The sequence below is a fragment of the Plasmodium yoelii genome (assembly GCF_900002385.2).
Source record: "Plasmodium yoelii strain 17X genome assembly, chromosome: 12".
Classification (NCBI taxonomy): Eukaryota; Apicomplexa; class Aconoidasida; order Haemosporida; family Plasmodiidae; genus Plasmodium; species Plasmodium yoelii.
In genome coordinates, this window is record NC_036184.2 from 283,249 (window position 1) to 305,653 (window position 22,405).

General features: G+C 21.6%; 6 protein-coding genes across 6 annotated transcripts; 2 read left to right on the plus strand and 4 right to left on the minus strand.

Moving 5' to 3' along the window:
* Positions 1-998: 998 nt before the first annotated feature.
* Positions 999-1,889, minus strand: PY17X_1205000 (40S ribosomal protein S20e, putative; the record flags this gene model as incomplete). Its single annotated transcript, XM_722783.1, has 2 exons — positions 999-1,255; positions 1,790-1,889. The coding sequence occupies 2 exons, from the start codon at positions 1,887-1,889 to the stop codon at positions 999-1,001; spliced, it is 357 nt and encodes a 118-aa protein (XP_727876.1).
* A 2,877-nt stretch (positions 1,890-4,766) lies between these two features.
* Positions 4,767-5,603, plus strand: PY17X_1205100 (membrane skeletal protein IMC1; the record flags this gene model as incomplete). Its single annotated transcript, XM_719527.1, has 1 exon — positions 4,767-5,603. The coding sequence occupies one exon, from the start codon at positions 4,767-4,769 to the stop codon at positions 5,601-5,603; it is 837 nt and encodes a 278-aa protein (XP_724620.1).
* A 1,214-nt stretch (positions 5,604-6,817) lies between these two features.
* Positions 6,818-10,258, minus strand: PY17X_1205200 (MKT1 domain-containing protein, putative; the record flags this gene model as incomplete). Its single annotated transcript, XM_719528.2, has 1 exon — positions 6,818-10,258. The coding sequence occupies one exon, from the start codon at positions 10,256-10,258 to the stop codon at positions 6,818-6,820; it is 3,441 nt and encodes a 1,146-aa protein (XP_724621.2).
* A 2,839-nt stretch (positions 10,259-13,097) lies between these two features.
* PY17X_1205300 (uncharacterized protein) lies at positions 13,098-16,715 on the minus strand (the record flags this gene model as incomplete). Its single annotated transcript, XM_720782.1, has 1 exon — positions 13,098-16,715. The coding sequence occupies one exon, from the start codon at positions 16,713-16,715 to the stop codon at positions 13,098-13,100; it is 3,618 nt and encodes a 1,205-aa protein (XP_725875.1).
* A 1,825-nt stretch (positions 16,716-18,540) lies between these two features.
* PY17X_1205400 (conserved Plasmodium protein, unknown function) lies at positions 18,541-19,543 on the plus strand (the record flags this gene model as incomplete). The annotated part of the gene is made up of 2 exons (XM_022956698.1): positions 18,541-18,926; positions 19,150-19,543. 2 exons carry the CDS (start codon positions 18,541-18,543, stop codon positions 19,541-19,543), a joined length of 780 nt encoding a protein of 259 aa, XP_022812560.1.
* Positions 19,544-19,887: 344 nt separating this feature from the next.
* Positions 19,888-20,875, minus strand: PY17X_1205500 (60S ribosomal protein L13, putative; the record flags this gene model as incomplete). The annotated part of the gene is made up of 2 exons (XM_022956699.1): positions 19,888-20,484; positions 20,864-20,875. 2 exons carry the CDS (start codon positions 20,873-20,875, stop codon positions 19,888-19,890), a joined length of 609 nt encoding a protein of 202 aa, XP_022812561.1.
* Between the last annotated feature and the right edge of the window lie 1,530 nt (positions 20,876-22,405).

Below are 22,405 nucleotides of genomic sequence, written 5' to 3' on the forward strand. Positions count from 1 at the left end.
TATATATATATATTAATAACCAAAATAGAAATAATTAAGCCATATATTTTTAATATATCCTTAGAATTAATCATTTGTTGGATAATTTTTTATATAATATGTTTTCCATCACCCATAGTTGCCATCACCTGTATTTTCATAAGGATAAATATATCTACATTCAAATATAAAATACAATAAACAAATATAAATAAAATAATACTAGGACGGAATAGATAAACTAAATATATACAACGTTAATATTTTCACAAAATGCATAATTTTTAATGTTACATTGAATCAACCATTAAACACCGTGTTGTGCACTGAATTGCATTTTATATTGTATGATAAAATTAATATTCTATATTATAAAAATAGTAACAGTATGATGTAGTTATAGGTAAATCGATAAATTTTTAATCATATTTTTATTTTTTAATATAGACAAGTAATAATATCATATAATTCGTATTTTTCATTAATACATATTAAAGAAATATGTAAGGGTGGCATACAATAATTTTATAGAAAACGTTATAATAAATATTAATATCATGCACAATTTATATGAAGTGACATTTTTTATTATGGATTTTTGTAGAACATCGAATTGTATTATCATAATTCACCTGCACCCAACTTCATTAATAAGGGTATTTTTTTCAATACCATTATAAATGTTGTTTAATTTTTATACTATTCTAGAATTAATTTTATATTATACTTTTACAAAATTATTCAGTTATATCTTAAATTCTCAAAAAATATATAATATATGTAATAAAAATGAAAAAATATATATTTTTTACAATATAATTTAATAATAATTTATATTTAAAAAAATTATAAATTCGATAAAATATAATTGTAAAAAAATAAAATGGAAGAAGTATATTTCTAAAAATTATTTCTACATAAACCTTAATTTAAAAATACTCATTTGTCTTTTTTTTTTTTTATATAAAATTAGCATGTACTTCCGAAAAAAATATATATTATATATATCTGCATTAAAATTAAGAGTCTGTTATAATAACTTCAACTTCAACCACTGGATCTATATTGATGGATGTCATTTGTGTAACAACTTCACATTGTGAATATAAATCAATAAGTCTTTTATAAATTCTTAATTCAAATCTGTCCCATGTGTTTGTACCTTCTCCACAAGGTGATTTTCTTGTTGTTATTCTTAAGGTTTTGACTGGTAATCTTACAGGTCCAGATACATTTAAGTTTTTTTCCTTTGCTCCTTTCATAATATCGCTGCAGACTATTTAGGGATAAAAAAAATAAATACATGTATTTATATTCGCATATGTTATAATGAATATTTAGCATTAATATCCTCAAAATCTATGATGTGTAATATATAAAGCACTACATTATTCCAACTTCATATAAATTAATGGGAACTAATATTCGACACATATATATATATATACATACGCATTTATCAATAAACTAAACATTTAACAATGACAGTGCTATATGCATACATTTAGTGCCTCTTTATCATAATAAAAATATATACTTATCAATACTTCGTTTTTCATATTTACTATACATATATATATGGATATATCAATATAGTACTATAATAAGTTTACACTTATTTATAAATATGTACTTGTAATAATTAAAAAAAAACATAGGAGGCAGTACAACAAATATACATAAATAAACATATATATATATACATACATACATAAAGGTATGTGCATAAATATCCATTTTCAAAAGCTTTCTTTAAATAAAAAACGTATAAATAAAACATATTCACTAAATATAAAAAAAATTTAATTACCTTTTTCTATGGCTCTCAAATTCTTGGAAGTTAAAGCAATACGAATACGACGAAGTCTATACTTCTCATTGTCAATGGCTCCTTTCATTAATTTACTCATTTTGGATTAAACAATATATTTGAAAAATATTAAAAATAAAATTTTAAATAAAAAAAGTTAAATAATGAATTCGTTTCGTTTTATAGAATAATTTTGTTATTCTTTTATTTAATAAGTACTATAATTGTTACTTATTTTATTTCCTTCTTACGACATTTTTAAATATAAAAAAACATTTTTTTCCTTTATTAAGGGATTTTTATTTTTTTATTATATTATTGTATCTATTAATTTCTTGTAAAAAATATATAATATCCATAAAAATATAGTATATATAAAATATATTAAAGTATTTATATAAATTAAGAAATAATATTATGCGCATATACCAAATATATGCACAATATATTGTATACATAATAAAATGGATTAAAAAAGGGATACATATTAAGTATACCGTAATATATAATAATATTTTAATAATTTATTTAATGCATATTTTTTTACAATATAATTATTATTCAACTATACTATTATTTTAAGCCAATATCTAAATTAATAAAATTATGTTCCCTATTTAATGCATAACCATGTATTTACATTTCTCTTACCTTATAATAATTGCTCTCATTATTTTTTTTTTTTAAACTTTTAAAGTTGCTTGGTCATAATAAACTTTTGTATAAATACATTTTATTCTATTTCCCAAAATACATTTTTTTAATGATTTTATGTTATTTCAATTATTTATTTGTTTAATTATAAATCATGATATTTAATGTTCCTTTTTATTTACATATAATAACTTTTTTTGTAATATTTTTATTATGAGCAAAAGATCTTTTAAATGTACACCTATATCACCATAGTTCTCACATAAAAACTATATTCTTTATATGTATAATATCAAATTAGTATTTTTTTATATATAAAATATTAGCAAATAATATTAAGTGAAAAGTTGCATTTTATTATAAAAAAAACTTAATAAATGTATATTTACGAATTTTTTGAATATTTATTTTTTTAATAAATATTTATAAGTCCCATTTTTCTTTAATTGGCTCAATTAATTTATAATCATAGAACTTAAAAACAACCTTATTCATGATAAATTTAAAAATGTTATTTATAATTTTTTTACAACACTATTAAGGGGCAATTGATTTATTACTAGATAGCTAACATAAGTAATAGAGTGTAGATGGGAAATAAAATATAGAACTTTTAAATTTCTCATAAATATTTGAATTTACTATATTTTATTTATATATATAATAACGTTATTCTTAAACCTCACATTAGTATACAAGTTAAAGACGGAAAATTAAACTAAATAAAACTTATTTAACTTTTTTAAGTAAATAATTATAATAGAATATAAATATTGGTATTATAATATAACAAAATGGACATCTTTTCTTTTTTATATCTAACCATTTGCTTATAAAATTTATAAATTAACTTTCCAAAAATTTGAAAGTTTATTTTTTTTTAACATAACATATGTATCCCATTAGTTTCCATTCACCGAAAAATAATATTATTTATTCTTAATAACTATATATACAAATACTATAATTTTATAAAGTATCACTATTTATATACACCCCATTGTAATACATATTGATATATATACATGCTTAAGTTCAAATAAATATTCTTAAATATATATATTTTCCCCTAAGATATACAAGAAAATTATAAAAAAATCCTTATTTAATAAAATCCTATATTGATGTTCTACAATTAAAAAATAATATATTATACAAAAATATGAGTTCGTACAGATAGCTTAATTATAAAGACTGCGATAAAAAGCGAAGAAAATATTCGTTGTTGCTATTATGTGTATAGCTACATATATGTAGCAATATTAATAATAGTAGGAAAAAAAATATTTTTTTTTTATTGTTTGTACAGGCATTAAAAAAACGTGAAAATATAATATACATAATATTTTTTTCAATATACTTTTAATTCTTATTTGCAATTAAGATAATTCATATTTTTTCAAACATTATTATTTATGTATATTGTTCCGTATATACAGGGTGTGTAATATAATTGTGTATATAATAAAATTAACCTATTTTATATAGGTTTTACAAATTTTCATCTGATTTTTTTTTCTTTTTTTTTATGTATAACCATTTTGTGTGCAATTTTTTTTTTTATTTTTTTTAGTTTACAGCTGTACATATTATATTATACCACACAACAACAATGTTGTTTTTTGTGTGCATATTTTAAATAAAGGGAGAAATCTATATATTATAAAAGAAATTACACTATTAGTCTTTAATTAAAAATCGTTTAATATCTAATTATATTATCCATAATTTATATTTTATTACAATATTTAAAATACATAAGTGCATTTAGTATGTTGTGGCAATTATTTACCTGAATTGTTCATGACAATATATAGTATCAAGCTATTTTTTTTTTTTTTTGGTAATTTAAGTAATAACTATGTAAATATATTTGTAAATTTAAAAATAAATAAAATGTAATGTACATTAAAATAAATATAAATGCACAATTTTAATAAATTATAATATTAATTTTTCTTTTTCTTTTATATAATATACATTTTTTTTTTATGTTTTTCACAAATTTATTTCTTCTTAAAACTTAATAGAAAGTACTTATTAGTTCTATTTTGATTTTTATTTTTACAAAATAATAGTGTATTTTCTTCATTTGTTTGTATATATTTTTTAGTTTAATTTCTTGTTTTTTGTTGAAGTATAGTTATTTTTATATTTAATCATAAAATTTACACATGCTCCGTCTCGTTACCATATATATGAATTTTATGTAATAGTATAAATTTTAATTCATTTTTTAATAATATTAATTTTTAATCATTTATGATTTATTTTTATATATATAGCAAAAATTCAAATTTCTTTTAAAATAAAATAAAATAAAATGGATAATTCACATTTAAGCAGAAACAGTTATCAAAAAATAGATAACATAGACACTAAAGAGACATCAACCGTTGATAGAAAATGGGTTGCTCTTACAGCTTACCAACCAGTTGATGTTGTTACAAAGACTGTTGAAGTTCCAGTTATTAAGACTGTTGAAAAATTTGTTCCAAAAACTATTATTCAAGAAAAAATTATCCATGTACCAAAAAACGTCACACATATTGTTGAAAAAATTGTAGAAGTCCCAGAAGTTAAATATATTGAAAAAGTCGTTGAAGTCCCTCATATTCATTATAAAAATAAATATGTTCCAAAAATCGAAGTTGTAGAAAAAATTGTTGAGCGCCAAAAAATTATTGAAAAATGGCATGATAAAATTGTTGAAGTCCCTCAAATCAAAGAAGTTGTTAGATATAAAGAAATTGAAGATACTGAAGAAGTAATAAAATATGTTCCAAAAAACGCCAAAAACATAAATTGGGAAGAAGAGTACAAAAAATATACAGAAGGAAAAGCAGGAAGATTCAGTTTAAATAATACATACCAACAAAAAATGAATTCGTATAACCAAATAAATGAAAATGCATATGCTAGAAATTCACAAAGTAGAAGTATTAATATTATGAACAGCAAAAGTGTAAACGATCAAACTAATATGAGAAGTGACGATTTTTCTCAAGTAAATTTCTTTAATCAATATAATGGAGAAAGCATGGATCAACACATTATGATGCCATCATCAAGTTTTAATATGAATGGAAGCTTCCAATTTAAAAGATTACCATCTGAAGAAGCTAAACCCGTTGGATGTTGTACCGGTACATGCAGATAAATTATCCATTTTAGGAATCTGTAAGTTTCGTGAAAAATACAGTTAACAAAAACACACTCTAAACTAAATAATTAAAATTTCTTATGCATATATAGATTTACTTTTACATATACCAATTTTTGTCCCGATTTTAATTTAATACATCACAGTAAAATGAATACAAAAGTAAGATATTTCTAACTTTATTTTTTTGTTTTTTTTGTATAACAAAATGTATCCAATATTTTTACACAGATGAGCACCATGAATAAAACAATATTGTGTACATATATATGTGCATATGTTTGTTTTATGTTTGTTTTGTATTTGTTTTATATTTGTTTTATATTTGTTTGGTTGGAGGTGAAATACAAAATTTTGTTAATTCCGCTACAACTATTATAATGTATACAGAAAAACATAATCCTTTTTTTGGTTAAAATTGTTATACAACACATTTAATATAGCTTTCACCCCAATTTTTAGTTTAATTTATTATCAAAAATGAATATAATTATGTACATATATATTTAAATGATATAATGAGAGAATGAAAGGCAAAATTGGCAGTATTGTAACTGCAATATAGAATTGTTTATATATATCTACTAAGTGGTATATACTTATTATATTTTTTCATCCATACTTTCTATTTTATTTATTGCCTTCTTTCTTTTCATTTTCTTTTTTTGTAACATTTATAATTAATCCTAACTATAAACTTTATTTTAATTATATAACATCATTATTGTACTATATTTATTTTGTGTATTTAAAAATATTATGTACAACAAGATAAAATCGGGTTTAAAAAATAATGCAGTTTTAGATCTGTTTACATAGTAAAATATGTATATGAATATAAAAATTGGAATTATACGACTGTTCACATTCTAGTAATTTTTATCATATGCATATATATATCTATATTTCACAAAATAGAAAAAACAAAATATAACTGAGATAGTATACGTGATAATAATGAAATATCGACTCTAAAAGTGTTTGATACTTATGACAGCCCTCAAAAAAATATATATACACACATACATGTATGTGTAGTTAATTCAGTTTACATATGCTGTTTTATTTAACTGTTTTTTAATTTTTGAATTCAAAGCTAAATCGAATTAGTGAATAATAACAATAAAATCACTATTAATGAAAAAAATACATATTTTTAATTAAAATAAAATAAAAATATCACATATACATGTATATACAGGATACACATTTTATGCATTGTGATTTGAACAAATATCAATGTAAGTTGCACATTTATCGAGACCTATATATTGTATTTTTTTTTCCAAAAAACTATTCGCGGCTTTCATATCTGAAACCAAATCATATACATTCGTATGCTTTTCTAACTTTATAATTAAATTTAGGTGGTCTCTCCATGTATTAATTGCATTGCACAAGTCAATTATCGGGTTTAAAAAACTTGGAAATTTTTTTCTTACTTCCTTTTCAAATATATTAAATTTATTTCCTAATTTATCTTCCTCGGCACCAGAATTAACATTTTCATCATCCATACCCATTTTATTACTATCATTGTTACATTTATTATCATCTTTTTCATTTATGTCTTCAGAATTTATATTATTTTTATCCTCTTCATTATTATTGTATATATCTGATTTTTCACTTAAGTTATTTTTTCCTAACTCATCCGATAACTCTTGATTATCTTGAGTGCTACAATTTTTAATGTTATGCATTTGTTCTAAATTTGTGTTTGTATTTATTCCATCAGCAGCAGAATTACTACAATTTTTTTCATCTTTAGTATTTTTAGCTTTATTAATGGGATCACAATGTTCGTTATTATTTTCTATTACAATATCACTAGTTCCATTGCAACTACTAGCTATACATAAATTTTCTCTCTTTCCATCTGGTGTTGCTTGATTATAATTTTCGATTGAAATGTCGTGTTTATATATTTCGTTTTTTAAATCATCAAAATCGAATAACAAGAAATATTTTGTTAAAACTCCCATAAGATGATCTGTTACGAAAAAATAAGAAATGTCAGAATTTAATTGGTTATATAAATTGTCAGGTAATAAATGTATTAACTCCATATTCGTTATAAGTACATTAGCAATACATGCTTGCATTAATTGTCTTAATGTTTTTTTAATTATTTTTACAACAGAAAAAAATGCACATAAATCAAAATCAATTAATCCATCATATTTAATTTCTTTATTTGTATTAGAACTATACAAAGAATAGATTCTAGATAATAAAAGAACACTCTTTTTATCTTGGTCTTTTAAATTTTTTGAATTATTAATTGCTGAATATGCATTTTCTGGATATTTCTTTCCATTTGGAGGCAATAAAGGTTGGGTAGTTAAAAATCCGAATTTTAATAATTCAAATATTATTAAAATATTATTATCAATACTTTTATTTTTACTTTCAGATAATAATAAACCAAATAAAGTAACTCCACATCTTTTTGTAAATATACCTAAATTTTCAAGAAACATATAATATACTATACATAATATGCTATTAAAATTTTGATTATTTGTATTAAGTATATTTTTATAATAATTATTATAATTTCGTATTATTTTATCATTGTATTTTTCTTTATTTAATTTTTTTATTTTATAAGCTTCTTTTTCTTCTTCATTTTTATCATTATTCCCTTCAGAACTATCCCTTATTTTTCTGCTATCCTCACTACCAATATCTGAATTTTTATCTGAATTATCATCCCCCTCAGAATTTGATAACTCTTCTTGTATTGCTTCATTTTTACAAACAAGTGACATATTCATACTTTCGCAATATAAGTGCCATTTTAAAATAAATTGTAAATTCACATGCTTATTATTTTGCCGTTTTGTTTCTTCAATAATATTATTTTTATTTATATTCCATAAAAACCCATCAATTAAACTAATGTCTAAATATGTGAATTTGTTGTTTTTTTCTAATATATTATTTATATAATAACCATAATCAAAAAATTTTATTTTCCTTTTATAAAAATAAGGATTTAATTTAACAGATATCAATCCTAATATTCTACATCTATATTCTCTTAAATCAATCAATGAATCCCTATATTCAAAAGAATCTAAAATTGGATGTGTATAGTCAATCCATTCTCCCTGAGCTAACACACATAATATTTTTTTACTTAAAAGCCCAATTGACATTAAATAATATACACATGTTGGAAATCGAGATCCAATAACTTTTATGTAATCATGTGGAACTCCTTCATAATCCATATCTTCATTTTTATCACCATCGATTTTTATACTATCTTTATCCTCATTTTCTATATCTTTATTTTTTTTATGTTCAAATTTTTCCTTCATATTAATATTTTCATCATTTTCAAATTCGTTTTCAGAATTATTTTCTTTATCTATCGAATCACCTTTACAATCCGAATCAGGTTTTTTCGAATTGTCTTGTTGTGGTTCCTTACCATCCTCTATATGCACATTATTTTTCATATAATGTAAATTATCTTTATATATCTCTTCACTTATTTTATTGGGTTCAATACTTTTATCACCAGAATTTACCTTACCAGAATCAAAACTATCAACAAGGGTATCTATTGTGGTAAGGTCTTTTATTTTTTCATTGCATACATTATATAAATTACCATTAATACTAAAACTTTTATTATATTCACTATCTTCGTAATTTTCATCTTTAATTTTTTCAGCTTGATCACTTTTATTCAACAAATTATTATCATAAACATTATCAGTATTATAAAAATTTTTATCTTTATATGAAAAAAAACCAACTTCTCCTGATAATAATAAAACTATAGGAAATTTCAAAATAGATTTACATACACGATATCCCTCAATATAACTTTTTTTTAATTGATCATTTGGGAAATGTTGTAAATAACTAATTAGAGGTGACTGTTTAATAAATTCAATAGCATTACCAAAATTAAATTCTGAATTTCCACTATTAAAATGAGATAGATTAAGATAAGGAAAAGTTAAACAATATTCTGTACCAGCTAATAAACATGCATCTATAAATTGTTCTTTATTTATATTCCATATTTTTAATAAAATATTTAAATCTATCCATTCAATATAATTTTCTTCCCATATTATATTTATTATTACATTTTGAGGATTATATAAAATCAATGTAGGAGGACCTAATATTGTGTCAATTATATTATTAGCTAAAAAATAAGATAATTGAGAAATAGCTAAATAAGGTGCATATATACATTTATATCCTTTACTTTTTAAATAATGGAATAATACAAATGCCAAATAAGAATTACATATATTAGATACTTGAGAAAATTTTTCATAAGATAATTTTAATTCATTATTAACATAATATACCCAACCTTGTTCTATATTTTGTTGGTATTGTGCAGAAAATAATTTGTGAGATTTTGGTGTTATACCATCAAATACAAATATTATATCTATATTATATTTTCTAAAATATTCACATTGTTTATCTACTAAATGAAATATACATGGAGATATACATCCTGACACATCACTTAAAATATCTTTTAAATTATCGGATGCTCTTAAAAAATACAATGCATCTATTCCTAGTTTTAAATTTTTTATATCTTCTATGCTGCTTCTTTTTAATAACCCATGTTCTGTTAAATAACTTTGCAAATGTCGAACCCTCATTTTTTTTATTTTCTCGGATCTTCTCTTTCTACAACATGCTAATTTCTTCTTGTTATAGAACCAACCCTTTAATGATTATGCACACATACACACATATAAATAAATAAATAAATGCATATATATTTATATGTGCTATTAATTATCTAAAGATATATTTTTCGTTTTTCCCGGGAAATTTCTAACATCCGTTGTAGTAACTTGTGCCCTCCCAAAATAAACGCATATATACACGAAAAAAATAAAAAATAAAAAATGAAAAATTGAAAAAACAACAGAAATACTCAAATTATATAAGTTCCGAAATAAAACGCGCGCGTAAGTGTGATTCTGATAAAGAATAAGAAATGGGGATAAAAATGGAATAAAATGAGGATAAAGATGGAATAAAATGGCGATAAGAATGGAATATAAATGGGGATAAAAATATGACTACGTATGAGAACGTGGGTGGAACTATAAATATTGAATTATGTAGGATGTATGCAATTTAAAGAAACCAAACTTTACCGAAAAATTCAAATATACAGATAAGGCATGAAAAAAATTGAAGAATACCATGAGCACATTTTCTTTTTATTTACACACAGAAGTATTTAAAAATATATACATGTATAAATATATATGGACTCATTTCATTGGGTACGAACATATTTGTATACAATTATATACATAAATAAGCAAATAGATAATAAACATGAAAATTTATACATATATATGAATATGGATTCATTCACCAGATTAAGCAACTTACTTAAATGTGTTCAATCAACTTACAGACTTATATAATCTATATTTTTTCAAAAACTTTCAAACAGTGGAATTAATATATCGCTTGTTAAAACTCTTTATATATATATAGAATTTATGCACACACACACAATGTATAAATATACATAAAAATAACCATTTAATATATACATTATATACACATTTTTTTCAATGTATTTTGCACACATATATTTATTTTCTCATTATATTATACTATTAATATGTTCCTATATAAAATGTTTAACTTACGGCATAAAAAAAAATACTGTTAAGAAAAATTTAAGAGTAGAATGAAACATTCTATGCATATATATACATATAAATGCATAATTTATTTGATTAATTTTAACATATAGAACGGGCTTTAAAACTTTATCATTTCAAGGTATATAAATTACCTTAATAAGGATTTAAATATTATAAAAAAAAAAATTAAGTGTTAATTAAAAAAACTGACACATAAATTTTAAAAAAAGTAGCTACATAACTACGCTAAACATAAGATAGTTATTGTATATACATATATATAACTATATCAAACTTATATTAATTTAATTATTGGTCTCATATTCGTTTGTAGAATATTAATTTGTTTGTTTTTTAATAAATATATGTACACATGTAATATAGAATAGCATTTAAAATCAACATAAACATTATGTATATATTTTTTAATTACTATTTAATTGGTATTTCATTTATTTCTTAACGTTTTGAACTAGGCATATGCATATAATATGTACAATTTTTATCTAGTTAATATCCGTGTTTTAGCAAAAAAAAAAAAAAAAAAAAAAAAAAAAATACTTATAATAAATACAATGTATCATATATGTGCCAATAGATATATATATATAACATTTCTATGTTTTATCCCCTCTCATATTACATATGCCTTTAATCATCCGTCCAAAACAAATGTATTATTATATATTTAATTATATACATATGTAGCATGCCTATAAAAAATATTAAAACTTATCCTGATTTATAATTGCATTACAGTCGGTTTTCTGCAAAATAGTACACATAAGTACAATCAAAAATTATTTTGGCTTTATTTATTTTCCAGAAAAATGGTATATCTATAAAAGAAAAGGTGTACATATAATATATATTATTTACTTATAAAAAGCAAAATATATTTTAACTTCGAAATAGTATGTATATATATATATATATATATATATTTTTTTTTTTTTCCTTTTTTATAAAAAAATTATAATCTCTAATTTGTAAATATACTATTAATTATAATCAAATTATGGCTAGAGAATTCTCATTTTCTCCTCTAAAAAAATCATATTTTAAACTTTAAAAATTTTTTAAAAGAACTAAAAATTTAAGTATATTATATGTTCCTCTATAAAGCCAAGTTGTTTTAATACATTATACAAGTGTTATATAAATATTGCCCTTATATTTCATCCATATATATTTATTTTCTTATTTATTCAGTAATATAATCAGTTTTATACATGTTTCAAAACCTTAAAGTTAAATATAAAGCCTTTTCCAATTAGTAAAAAATAAACCTTATACATACATATCATTTTTTCTGTATTATCTAAAAAATATTTTAAAATGCATAAATTGCTATAAAAGTTTTTATATTTATAAACCCCGCATATATAAACAATAATATAAGAGTTATGCGAAAAAATAATAAATATATATATACATACATATGTATGTAGAAAACAATGGAGTCAATATTGTGAGATAAAACTTAGTGTGCATTTGTGTGTAAAGAGCACATTTTCGCTATTAAGTGTAATAACAATACTTTGCCCACAAAAAATTGTTACTTGAATTTTCAAAAAAAAAAATAAAAAAAAAATAAATGATGATTTCTCATTGTAGTGATATTATTCGCTTGTAAAATATTATACTATTTTCAAGTTTCATTTTTTTTTTGATAAATATAAAACCATATTGTGAAATATATAAATGAAAAAGATTTTCTTGTATGTAATATATATCGGTGTCATAAATTATATGAATGTATATTAAATTCTATTACTTTTAATATAAGATTATAATCTCAAAAAAAAGTATATACCAATTTTTGTTAGAAATATTCGGAAAATTCTCCTTTTATATTTAATAACATTGGGTCATCAAAAAATCTATTAATTGTTACATCCTCAGTAAGCCCTTTTCTTCGTCTAGTTTTTAACAAAAATTCTCTAGCTAAATGTTGAATAGGTGAAGGTTCTAATGGCCTTAAAATAACCGATTTGTCTAAAGGATCGCCAGGTACAATATGCCAATGATCAAACATACTTAAACAAAATGCTTGACCACTGGTATGGGTTCTTAAATCTGTTTCAAAACCAAATGATTCTATGGCAGGTATATAAGCATGTACCATATATAATGGTGTTCCTACTTTTGGAAAATCTTTTAATACATGACCTCTTCTTCTTGATAAAACATTATATACTGAAGAAACCGAATCACCTGAACATATTATTTCTGTAAATAAAATGGGTTCTAATAATCTAGGTGTAGCTAATAAAAATGAAGAATAAATTGCTCTTCTTGTAGTTGGAATAATTTGACCAGCTCCTCTATTAATTGGATCATCATCAATATCTGCCCTTAATATTTTTACCTTAACATTTTTCATATTTTCTTCTATTAATGGTCCTTCTTTGGTAGCCCAACAAAATCCTTGTATTATATTATTTTTTATTGAATATAAATTATCTTTATTTGTTTCATTATATAATGATTCATCCATTAAAATATTTGGACTATTATTTTCAGGACCAAATTCCCAAATAGATCTTATAGATAATATATCCCAATTATGCTTATTTGTTAATAAGGATATAACATCTTGATCTATGTTATAGTTTAATGTACTTTTCCTTTTTTCTGTATCATCATCTAATTTTGTATTTTTTTCACGATTTTTTTCGCGATTTTTTTCATCTTTTTCCACCTCTTTATTGCTATCGTCATCGTCATCATCGTCATTATCATCATCATTTTTTTTCGAACTTTGATAATTTTCCAAAAGATCTACTCTTTTATCCCCCCCCTTCATTAATAATTTATCCATTGTATGCAAATATTCATCTACGTTGCTCTTGTCATTTTTCTTTAAATGAACAAGTCCTTGAACAATATCATCCATTAACTCTTTTTGTATTGGTTCAGAAATCATATATATTTTATTTTTTTTATTTGGTGTTTCAGCAAAACAATTCAAAGCTGATGCTTCAGTAATTGTTTCATTAAATTGAACAACTGGATCGGAAACCTTTATTTCTAAATCACCATATAATTTTCTTAAATCATGTAAAACACAATCAAGATATAATTCTCCTGTTCCTAGAACTATGTGTTCTCCAGATTCTTCCACTTTTGTAGATGCCAATGGATATGTTTTATCAATTTTTCTCAACCCGTCTAACATTTTTGGTAATTCTGAAGGGTTTATAGGTTCACATGCAACTTTAAAAACAGAATTTGCACAAATTATATATCTAAACTTTTTGTTAAATGGGTAAAATATTTCTGCATCTTCATCATCGTTAAAAAATATTTTTTCATCATTTAATCCATCTCTCATGATATTTATATCAGTATTATTATCATTTTTTTTTTCAAATTTTTCTTTTTTCTTATTTCCTTTTTTCTTCATATTTGTTATTGTACATGTTTTATTTACACATATATCAATTCCACCTATTAAAACAAAATTACCAGCAGGAACCTCATCAACTTCTACTCTATATCTTCCTTCATATATCCATAAATGAGTAATAACTCTAGATATCATATCTTCATCATCATCTAAAGTATATCCTTCCCCTAAAATTCGAACAGTTTGTCCTTTTTTTAATGTACCACACATAACTCTACCAAATAAATCTAATACTAAACATTCTGGCCTATGATAATTTTTTACTATATATACCATTAAGTTATCTGTTTGATCTCCTTTTAAACATCTCATCATATCATAACACACTTTCGTTTTGAGTGATCCAGAATATATACTTAGAGTTTTATTTTTTGCATTTTCTAAAGGGGATGGACAATTATCTATTACTACATCTACAAATGCTGTAGTATCTTCAAAAATCATTGTACATATTTTTTTTAATAAATATTTATTATTAAATAAATAATCTGTTTTTTTTAAAGTTACATTTAATTTTTTTAAAAAAGGTATTAGAAAATCTTTTTCTTCAGATGTTACATAACCAAATATTTTATAAATAGGGAAAAGAATAAATTCAACAAAACTTCTTTTCTGATTTGAATAAACAGGAGATGGAACAAATTTAAATTTTTCTTCATCATAATATATATCACCCCATAAATATTTTGAAAATTCATCAATATTTATATTATATGAATTATGTAAATCACAATAAATTTTGCTAAATGATTTCAAACTAAAAAATATTCCATATAAACTTGAACTAAATAATACATTATTCTTTAGTGGTGATAATAACCAACTATTTTTTTCTTCCTCAGTTTTATTTAATAAATTACATATAGTTTCTATTTTCATATTTATTTCTTCAATTGTATAATTTATTTTATGATATGCATCATTTGGGGGTAATCTTAAATCCATTATTAATTTGTCTATACAATTTATTACTAATATGATTTTTACATTTTCATATATACATGCTTTTATTACATTTTCAGTCACATACATACAACCATCTACTACATCTACAACCAAACAACAACATTCACATACATTAAGGGAACATAAAAATTCGTCAAAAAAATTTACATGCCCAGGGGTATCTATTATATTAAATAAATATGATTTATATTTAAGATTTTGTGATTTTTTATCTAATAATATATTATTAGGAATGTTTTCATAAACTTTATTTTGAAAAATTAATGATATAGGTATAGATTTTATTGATAACCCTCGAGCTTGTTCATCTAATCGTGTATCTGTATAACTAGTTAAACAATCCATTCTCTTACTATTATATGGAGTTATTTTTTTTTCATTTTTTTTTATATTTTTTTTTATAACTTGATCAAATTCGTCACTTAATTTGAAGAAACTAACACTACTACTTCCACTATTATTATTTCCTCCACCACTTTTATTTACAAAATAATAATCTCCTTTTGTTTTTTCTCGAGTATATTCAATTAATCTATCTACTAAAGTAGTTTTTCCATGATGAAAATGTCCTGCAATACATATGTTTCTAATAAAATTTGTATGTGACATTAACTCAGAAAGGTATTTAAAACTAAAATTATTATTTGGTAATGATGTTTCTACTAAATCAAAATTTTTTCGATTTGCTTCTACATCTAATTTTTTTATAAAACTTATTCTTTCTACATTTGCATTTATTTTATTTATGGTTGCTTGTTCAATATCTTGAGTATCTTCTTCTTCAATAAAAACTTCAGCACCATCATATATTTTTTTCAATTCATCAATATCATTTTCATCCATTTTATTATCTTTATTTCCATTTGTATTATAATTATCCTCATCTTCATCTTCTTCTTCATTTTCATCTTTACTTTCTACATCACTATTTGATTTCTCACTTCTATTTTCACTATCTCCATCTTTGGATTCATCAATTTTATCGGAATATTCTTCTTCATCACTATCTATATCATCTCCTATATAATTCCCAAACTCGTCATATAAATTATTTTTTGATTCCATTTCAAAAATACTATATCTTTATATATGTATACATAAACTTGGAAAAAAAACACTATATAATAATTTTGGTGATTTTTCCAATTTTTTTATATTTAGTAAAAAAACAAATTCAATCAAAATATGACATGCAAATACTTTACTAACACCATTTGCATATTCTGGTATATTTATTTTACCATTTCTCAATTCTTAATTTTATTCGTTTCTTCTCTACTTTCGTTTTTATTTTTAATATACAATACATAACATATATAAATACTTACATTTGTTTATACATATATGTTCATCTTATATTAATACGTTAATTCCCTTTTATCCTCTTCCATTATTAATTGGTGTGTTTTTTATCTCTGTATCTTTTAATAAGTTTTATATTTTTTTTTTTTTTTTTTTTTTTTTTGTTTTCACACTTTCTACTTATAATCTATAATTAAGACTTTATTTTTTTTTTTTTATAAAAAGTGATGAAAATTTTCGTTCTATTGATAAATTATTTTTGCTAAAATTGTCCTAGCAATAATACAAGTCAAATAGGAATTTATTATTTCACTTCTTATAATTTAATATTATTATTTATCATTTTCTTATAATTTAATATTATTATTTTTTTTTTATTCATCATATTTTATATCATCATACTTAGATCGTTGATTGGCTATATATATTTTTTACGGTATTATAGGTATACATATATTTTAATATGTTGAATAATCATAATTTATATATTCAGAAAATTTATTTAAAAAATTATGACATAAAATAATGCATATACATTTAAGGGAAGTATCACTTAACAATTATTCTTTTATATTTTTTTGAAAAAGCGGAAAATATCACGAATATAAATTATATTGTTAAGTTATTATAAACCAGGATTTATTTTTTCTGATTTTTGAATTTATTTTATGGAGAAAAACCCTCAAAATGTCCCAATCATCCATTTGGTCAAAATAAAATCCCCAGGTTTATTTTCCTCTTCTCCTTACTTCTCTTCTTTTTGCAAGTTGGGAGTATGAATTTTTCGACATATTTCCAAACGCAATCCTACTAACATAAGGCCGACTTATAATTTCTATTTCACATTTTATGTGTTGTTCGCTAGCTTAATGTATAAATCATTGTAAGACGCATTTTCAAAATGATAACTCTTATAGAATTAAAAATTTATTTCAGTATCTATATTTAATAAAAAATGAGAAAAAATAAGGAAAAAAATGAGAAAAAAAATAGAGAAAAAAAATAGAGAAAATAATAGAGAAAAAAATAGAGAAAAGAATAGAGAAAACTGATTAAGACTAAAGATGTGTTTTTCGCAATTGTACACAATATAGTATTCGGTCAAATAAAACTATGATTTTCTTTCATTCTATATTTATTTTCTTTATGTTAAAGATAATAATAAAAAGTGTTATGGTATATCTTCATTTTGTATATATACCAAATATCATTATAAAAATGAAAAGTACACTATAATGCACCGTTTGTTTTTTTATATTCTTCACACACATATATGTTCACATATAAATTAATGTATATTATTATACATTCTTTATTTATTTCTTTATTTCTCCATTTCTTTTATAAAATAAAAATCGTTTTCTTTGTCAAAAATGTTATGAAAAATAAATTATGTAAAAATAAGACAAAACAGTCAAGAGGAAAACTAAGTTCATATATGATAATTTAAGAAAGGTACACAAAAAAACTGATATATCTATTTTTCTATTAAAAAAATTAAAAAAATAATAGTAATAGTAGAATATAGTAGGAATACAAAAAATCGACAACATAGTTAACGTCCCAAATAAGGACTATATATAATCCAATGGATGTAAATAATTATGTAGACTCAATAAATATTAAAAAGCTGAGAAATGAGTTTGTACAAAGTATACTAAAAGATGAGGAATATAAAAAAAAAGACGATAAAAAAAAAGATATAGTAAAAACATGTAAAAGTTATAAAGAATTTTGTGATATAGTAAGTGTAATAAATATGAAACCAATTAAAAAATATGAAGAAAAAGTTACATATGAAGATTATCTAAATATGAATATTTCTACAAATAATTTAGATAACTTAAAAAAAAAAAAAAATCGTCTTAAATTTTTTTCTATGAACTATTTGGAAAATAATCAAAAAGCAGATCAAAATTATCCCCTTTTAAATGATAACCAATCAATAATACGAAAAAAAATAAAACAATTCTTGTAAGATAATATATCATTTAATAATAATGCATCAAATTATATGTCTAACGAAATTGTTTCTATTGATAAATATTAACCCTAAATTTAACTATACACACAATATGCATATAATTGAATTGCCGTAAAAAATGATAAATTTTGTCATAATTTGTCATAATTTTGTCATAATTTTATCATAATTTTGTCATAATTTTGTATATTTTTTTTTCGATTCCCTTTTTAGAAACATTTTGGACAAGAATAAAAACAACTACTACAAATTTATAAAATTTAACTATAACTGCGACGAAATAAAAGACGTAATAAATTTTATAAAAAATAATTGGAATATTTTCTTTGAGATTGACCAAGTGGATGTTCATAATAATATAATAAATAATGAACAGATAAATAAAAAGAACAATTTTACATTCTCAAATTTAATACACTTTTTTTTTAATTTACTTAAATATTGGAATGAAGAAAAATTATTTCTTTATTTTACCCATGAAGAACTAAAAGATATTAATTCAAATATCAACATTATTTTCCAAAATGTGAAAAATACAAAATTACCTTCCAATGAAGATCATATAATAAATGACATTGAATGTTATATAAAAAGTATAAATTTATGAAAATAAGAAAATGCAAAATTGTTCATATTTTTATTATTATATTATTTCCATATTTTTTATGTATACCTTTTTATTATTTAATGTTAAAATTTCGTTATATGAGATACGGATCTTAAAATGTTTATTTATGGAACTCGTCTACATATAACTTATAAAATGATAATTCATATTTTCTTAGAAAAATAATAATAAATATTATTTTATTTTTTATTTTAAAAGTTTATAATGAATATTGGTAAGTAATATTTCAGCATTCTATTAATTAAATTATACTCTACATTCACAAACATACAGATATAAATACATATAATGTAGGGGTGTAAAAAAATTATATGTTTTTCTCTTTATATATATCCAAAGTTTTCCAAAATTTTGCGTTCTTCTGGTTTAATTAATCCTAATGCTTCTTCTTTTATTTTTTTCTTTTCATTTAATGTGTTAACTTTTTTTTTGTAATATATTTTGCTAAGTTCTTTTCGAACTTGTTCCTTTTTTTTTACTAATTCATCATAATTCCAACCAACTCTTGAACTTAATGTGCCTAATCTACAGAAACGTCGGTGCTTTTGTAATCTAAATGCTCTTAATGCACCAGGAAGTACATACTTTTTTTTCTTATCATATGGATATGGCATACCTACAAGAACCTTTAATTTACTTAAAGCTATTTTTCCTTTTGGAGTTTTATGTGGTAACATGCCTCTAACACATCTCCATAATATTTTTGATGGTTCTCTTAAATGAAGTGGTCCCTTTTTAGGGTTTGTATTAGTTCTTAATCTTAAAAATTCTTGATATTTTAGTTTATTTCTGTACAAACTTCCTGATATGTCAATATCTTCACACCTAACTGCTACTATTCTTTGTCCATTTAAAAGTTCTTTGGCAATAATGGAAGCTAATCTTCCCAACATATGCCCTTTACAATCAATAACATATTCCTAAAAAAAAAAAAAAAAAATAATAATATATAACAAAATAAATACGCATAATAATATTTTATTTTGAAGCCTATTAAAAAATATATAACTCACAAAATGAAAAATATAAAATCTATGCAACATTATTTTTCTCATTATTATCTCCCCCTCCCCCTCTCTAACAAATTATAAATACATTATTTATTTTTCCCATAATTTTACTATTTAAATATTTTATTCGTATTTCTTTTTATAAAGAAAATAAATAATTTTTTTAACCCAACATATCAAGCTCAAACAAATAATATCCCAACAATATAAATAAACATATATTTATGTAAAACCCTTAGTCATATGTATAAAATATTTTATATCTTAATAACTATCAATATATACTTACCTTTTTGTACATTTTATATAGATCCAATTGTAAATATAATTTTAATTGTATTTTGAAAAAGTTACAAAAATTCAAATCACATAAAATTTATTTCTTTAAATGTGGCAATTATGTATACAAAAAAAGTGTCACATTTGTAAATATATTTATAAAATCATTAAATAAAAAATGTTTTTTTTTTTTTTTTTTTTTACAATATATAATATATATAAATTATTAAAAGATTTTAAAAAAAGGAAATATTACATAGATAAATAAGCAGTTACATATTTATGCATATAAAATAAATGAGCATATTATATAAAAATATAAATATTATATATGTATATATTTTTTATAGAGATATTCAAATTAATAACCTATATTAGTAAAAATATATTTCCTTCATATATATATATATATATATATACATACACTTGGGGCATTGAAAATATTCTTACAAAATTTTGATAATAATACTATATTTTATACCCGCATAATATTTTTACATTTATTTTTATTTTTTTCGTGGATATAATAAAAAAAAAAACGTTATAATATATCGGTATATTTTCCAACCCTTTATTTCAATATTATTGCAAATCTGGCAAAATGTATTATATAATGTAATTATATTAGCACTTTATTTAAAAAATAAGGAATTAAACTATTTTTATGTTTTATTCTTAAATAATCATAAACCAATTTTTAAATTAAAGTAGGGTACCTCATAAATATTATCAATATTTAATAAAATTTTATAATATTAATAATTAATTGAATTTCATTTGTTCATTTTTTCATTTTTTCATTTTTTTGTTCCTTTGTTTTTTTTTTCATTTTTTTAAGTGTCAAAAAAGGAATACCAAAAATACAATCAAAAGCAAAAAAAGGGTTTTTTCCATTATCCTATAATATTTATTTGTACTTTACGTTATTTTGGTAAAATATATAAAAACAATTGAAAAATGGAAAATGCTAATTATAATATATGTTAGTTATATTATTATATAAATTTGCTAATTATCCCTATTTAATATAAATATTTATTTCACCCCCCCTACCCCCTTGGCTCTCTAGTTGATACACCACTGCTTAATAAAAAAAAATAATTTACATATTAGTGTAAGAAAATCTATAATATCTCATTTTTATTTATAATTATTTATATGTACAAATAAATAAATAAATATGTATATATATGTAAATATAATATTTATTTACTTAAATTTTAATTTGGAAAAATATAACAATTTCAATTTTATCCCATATAAAATAACACCCAAATATGTATTTTTTTTCTAACCATAAAACTGTTGTTTTATTTTATAAATAATCTGGGGACACATAACACAAGTTTATTTATATACATAGTATATATATACCCCTAAATTAGCTGAATATATAAAACTTCATAACTCAAAATAAATATTCAAAGGGAATATACGTGTTAAATTTTAATGGGCTTTAAGAACGTACACAGTTACATATTTTAAGGTTAAAATTTGTTTAACATTAAACATGCAATACAATACAATGAACAATTTTTTTTTTTTTTTTTTT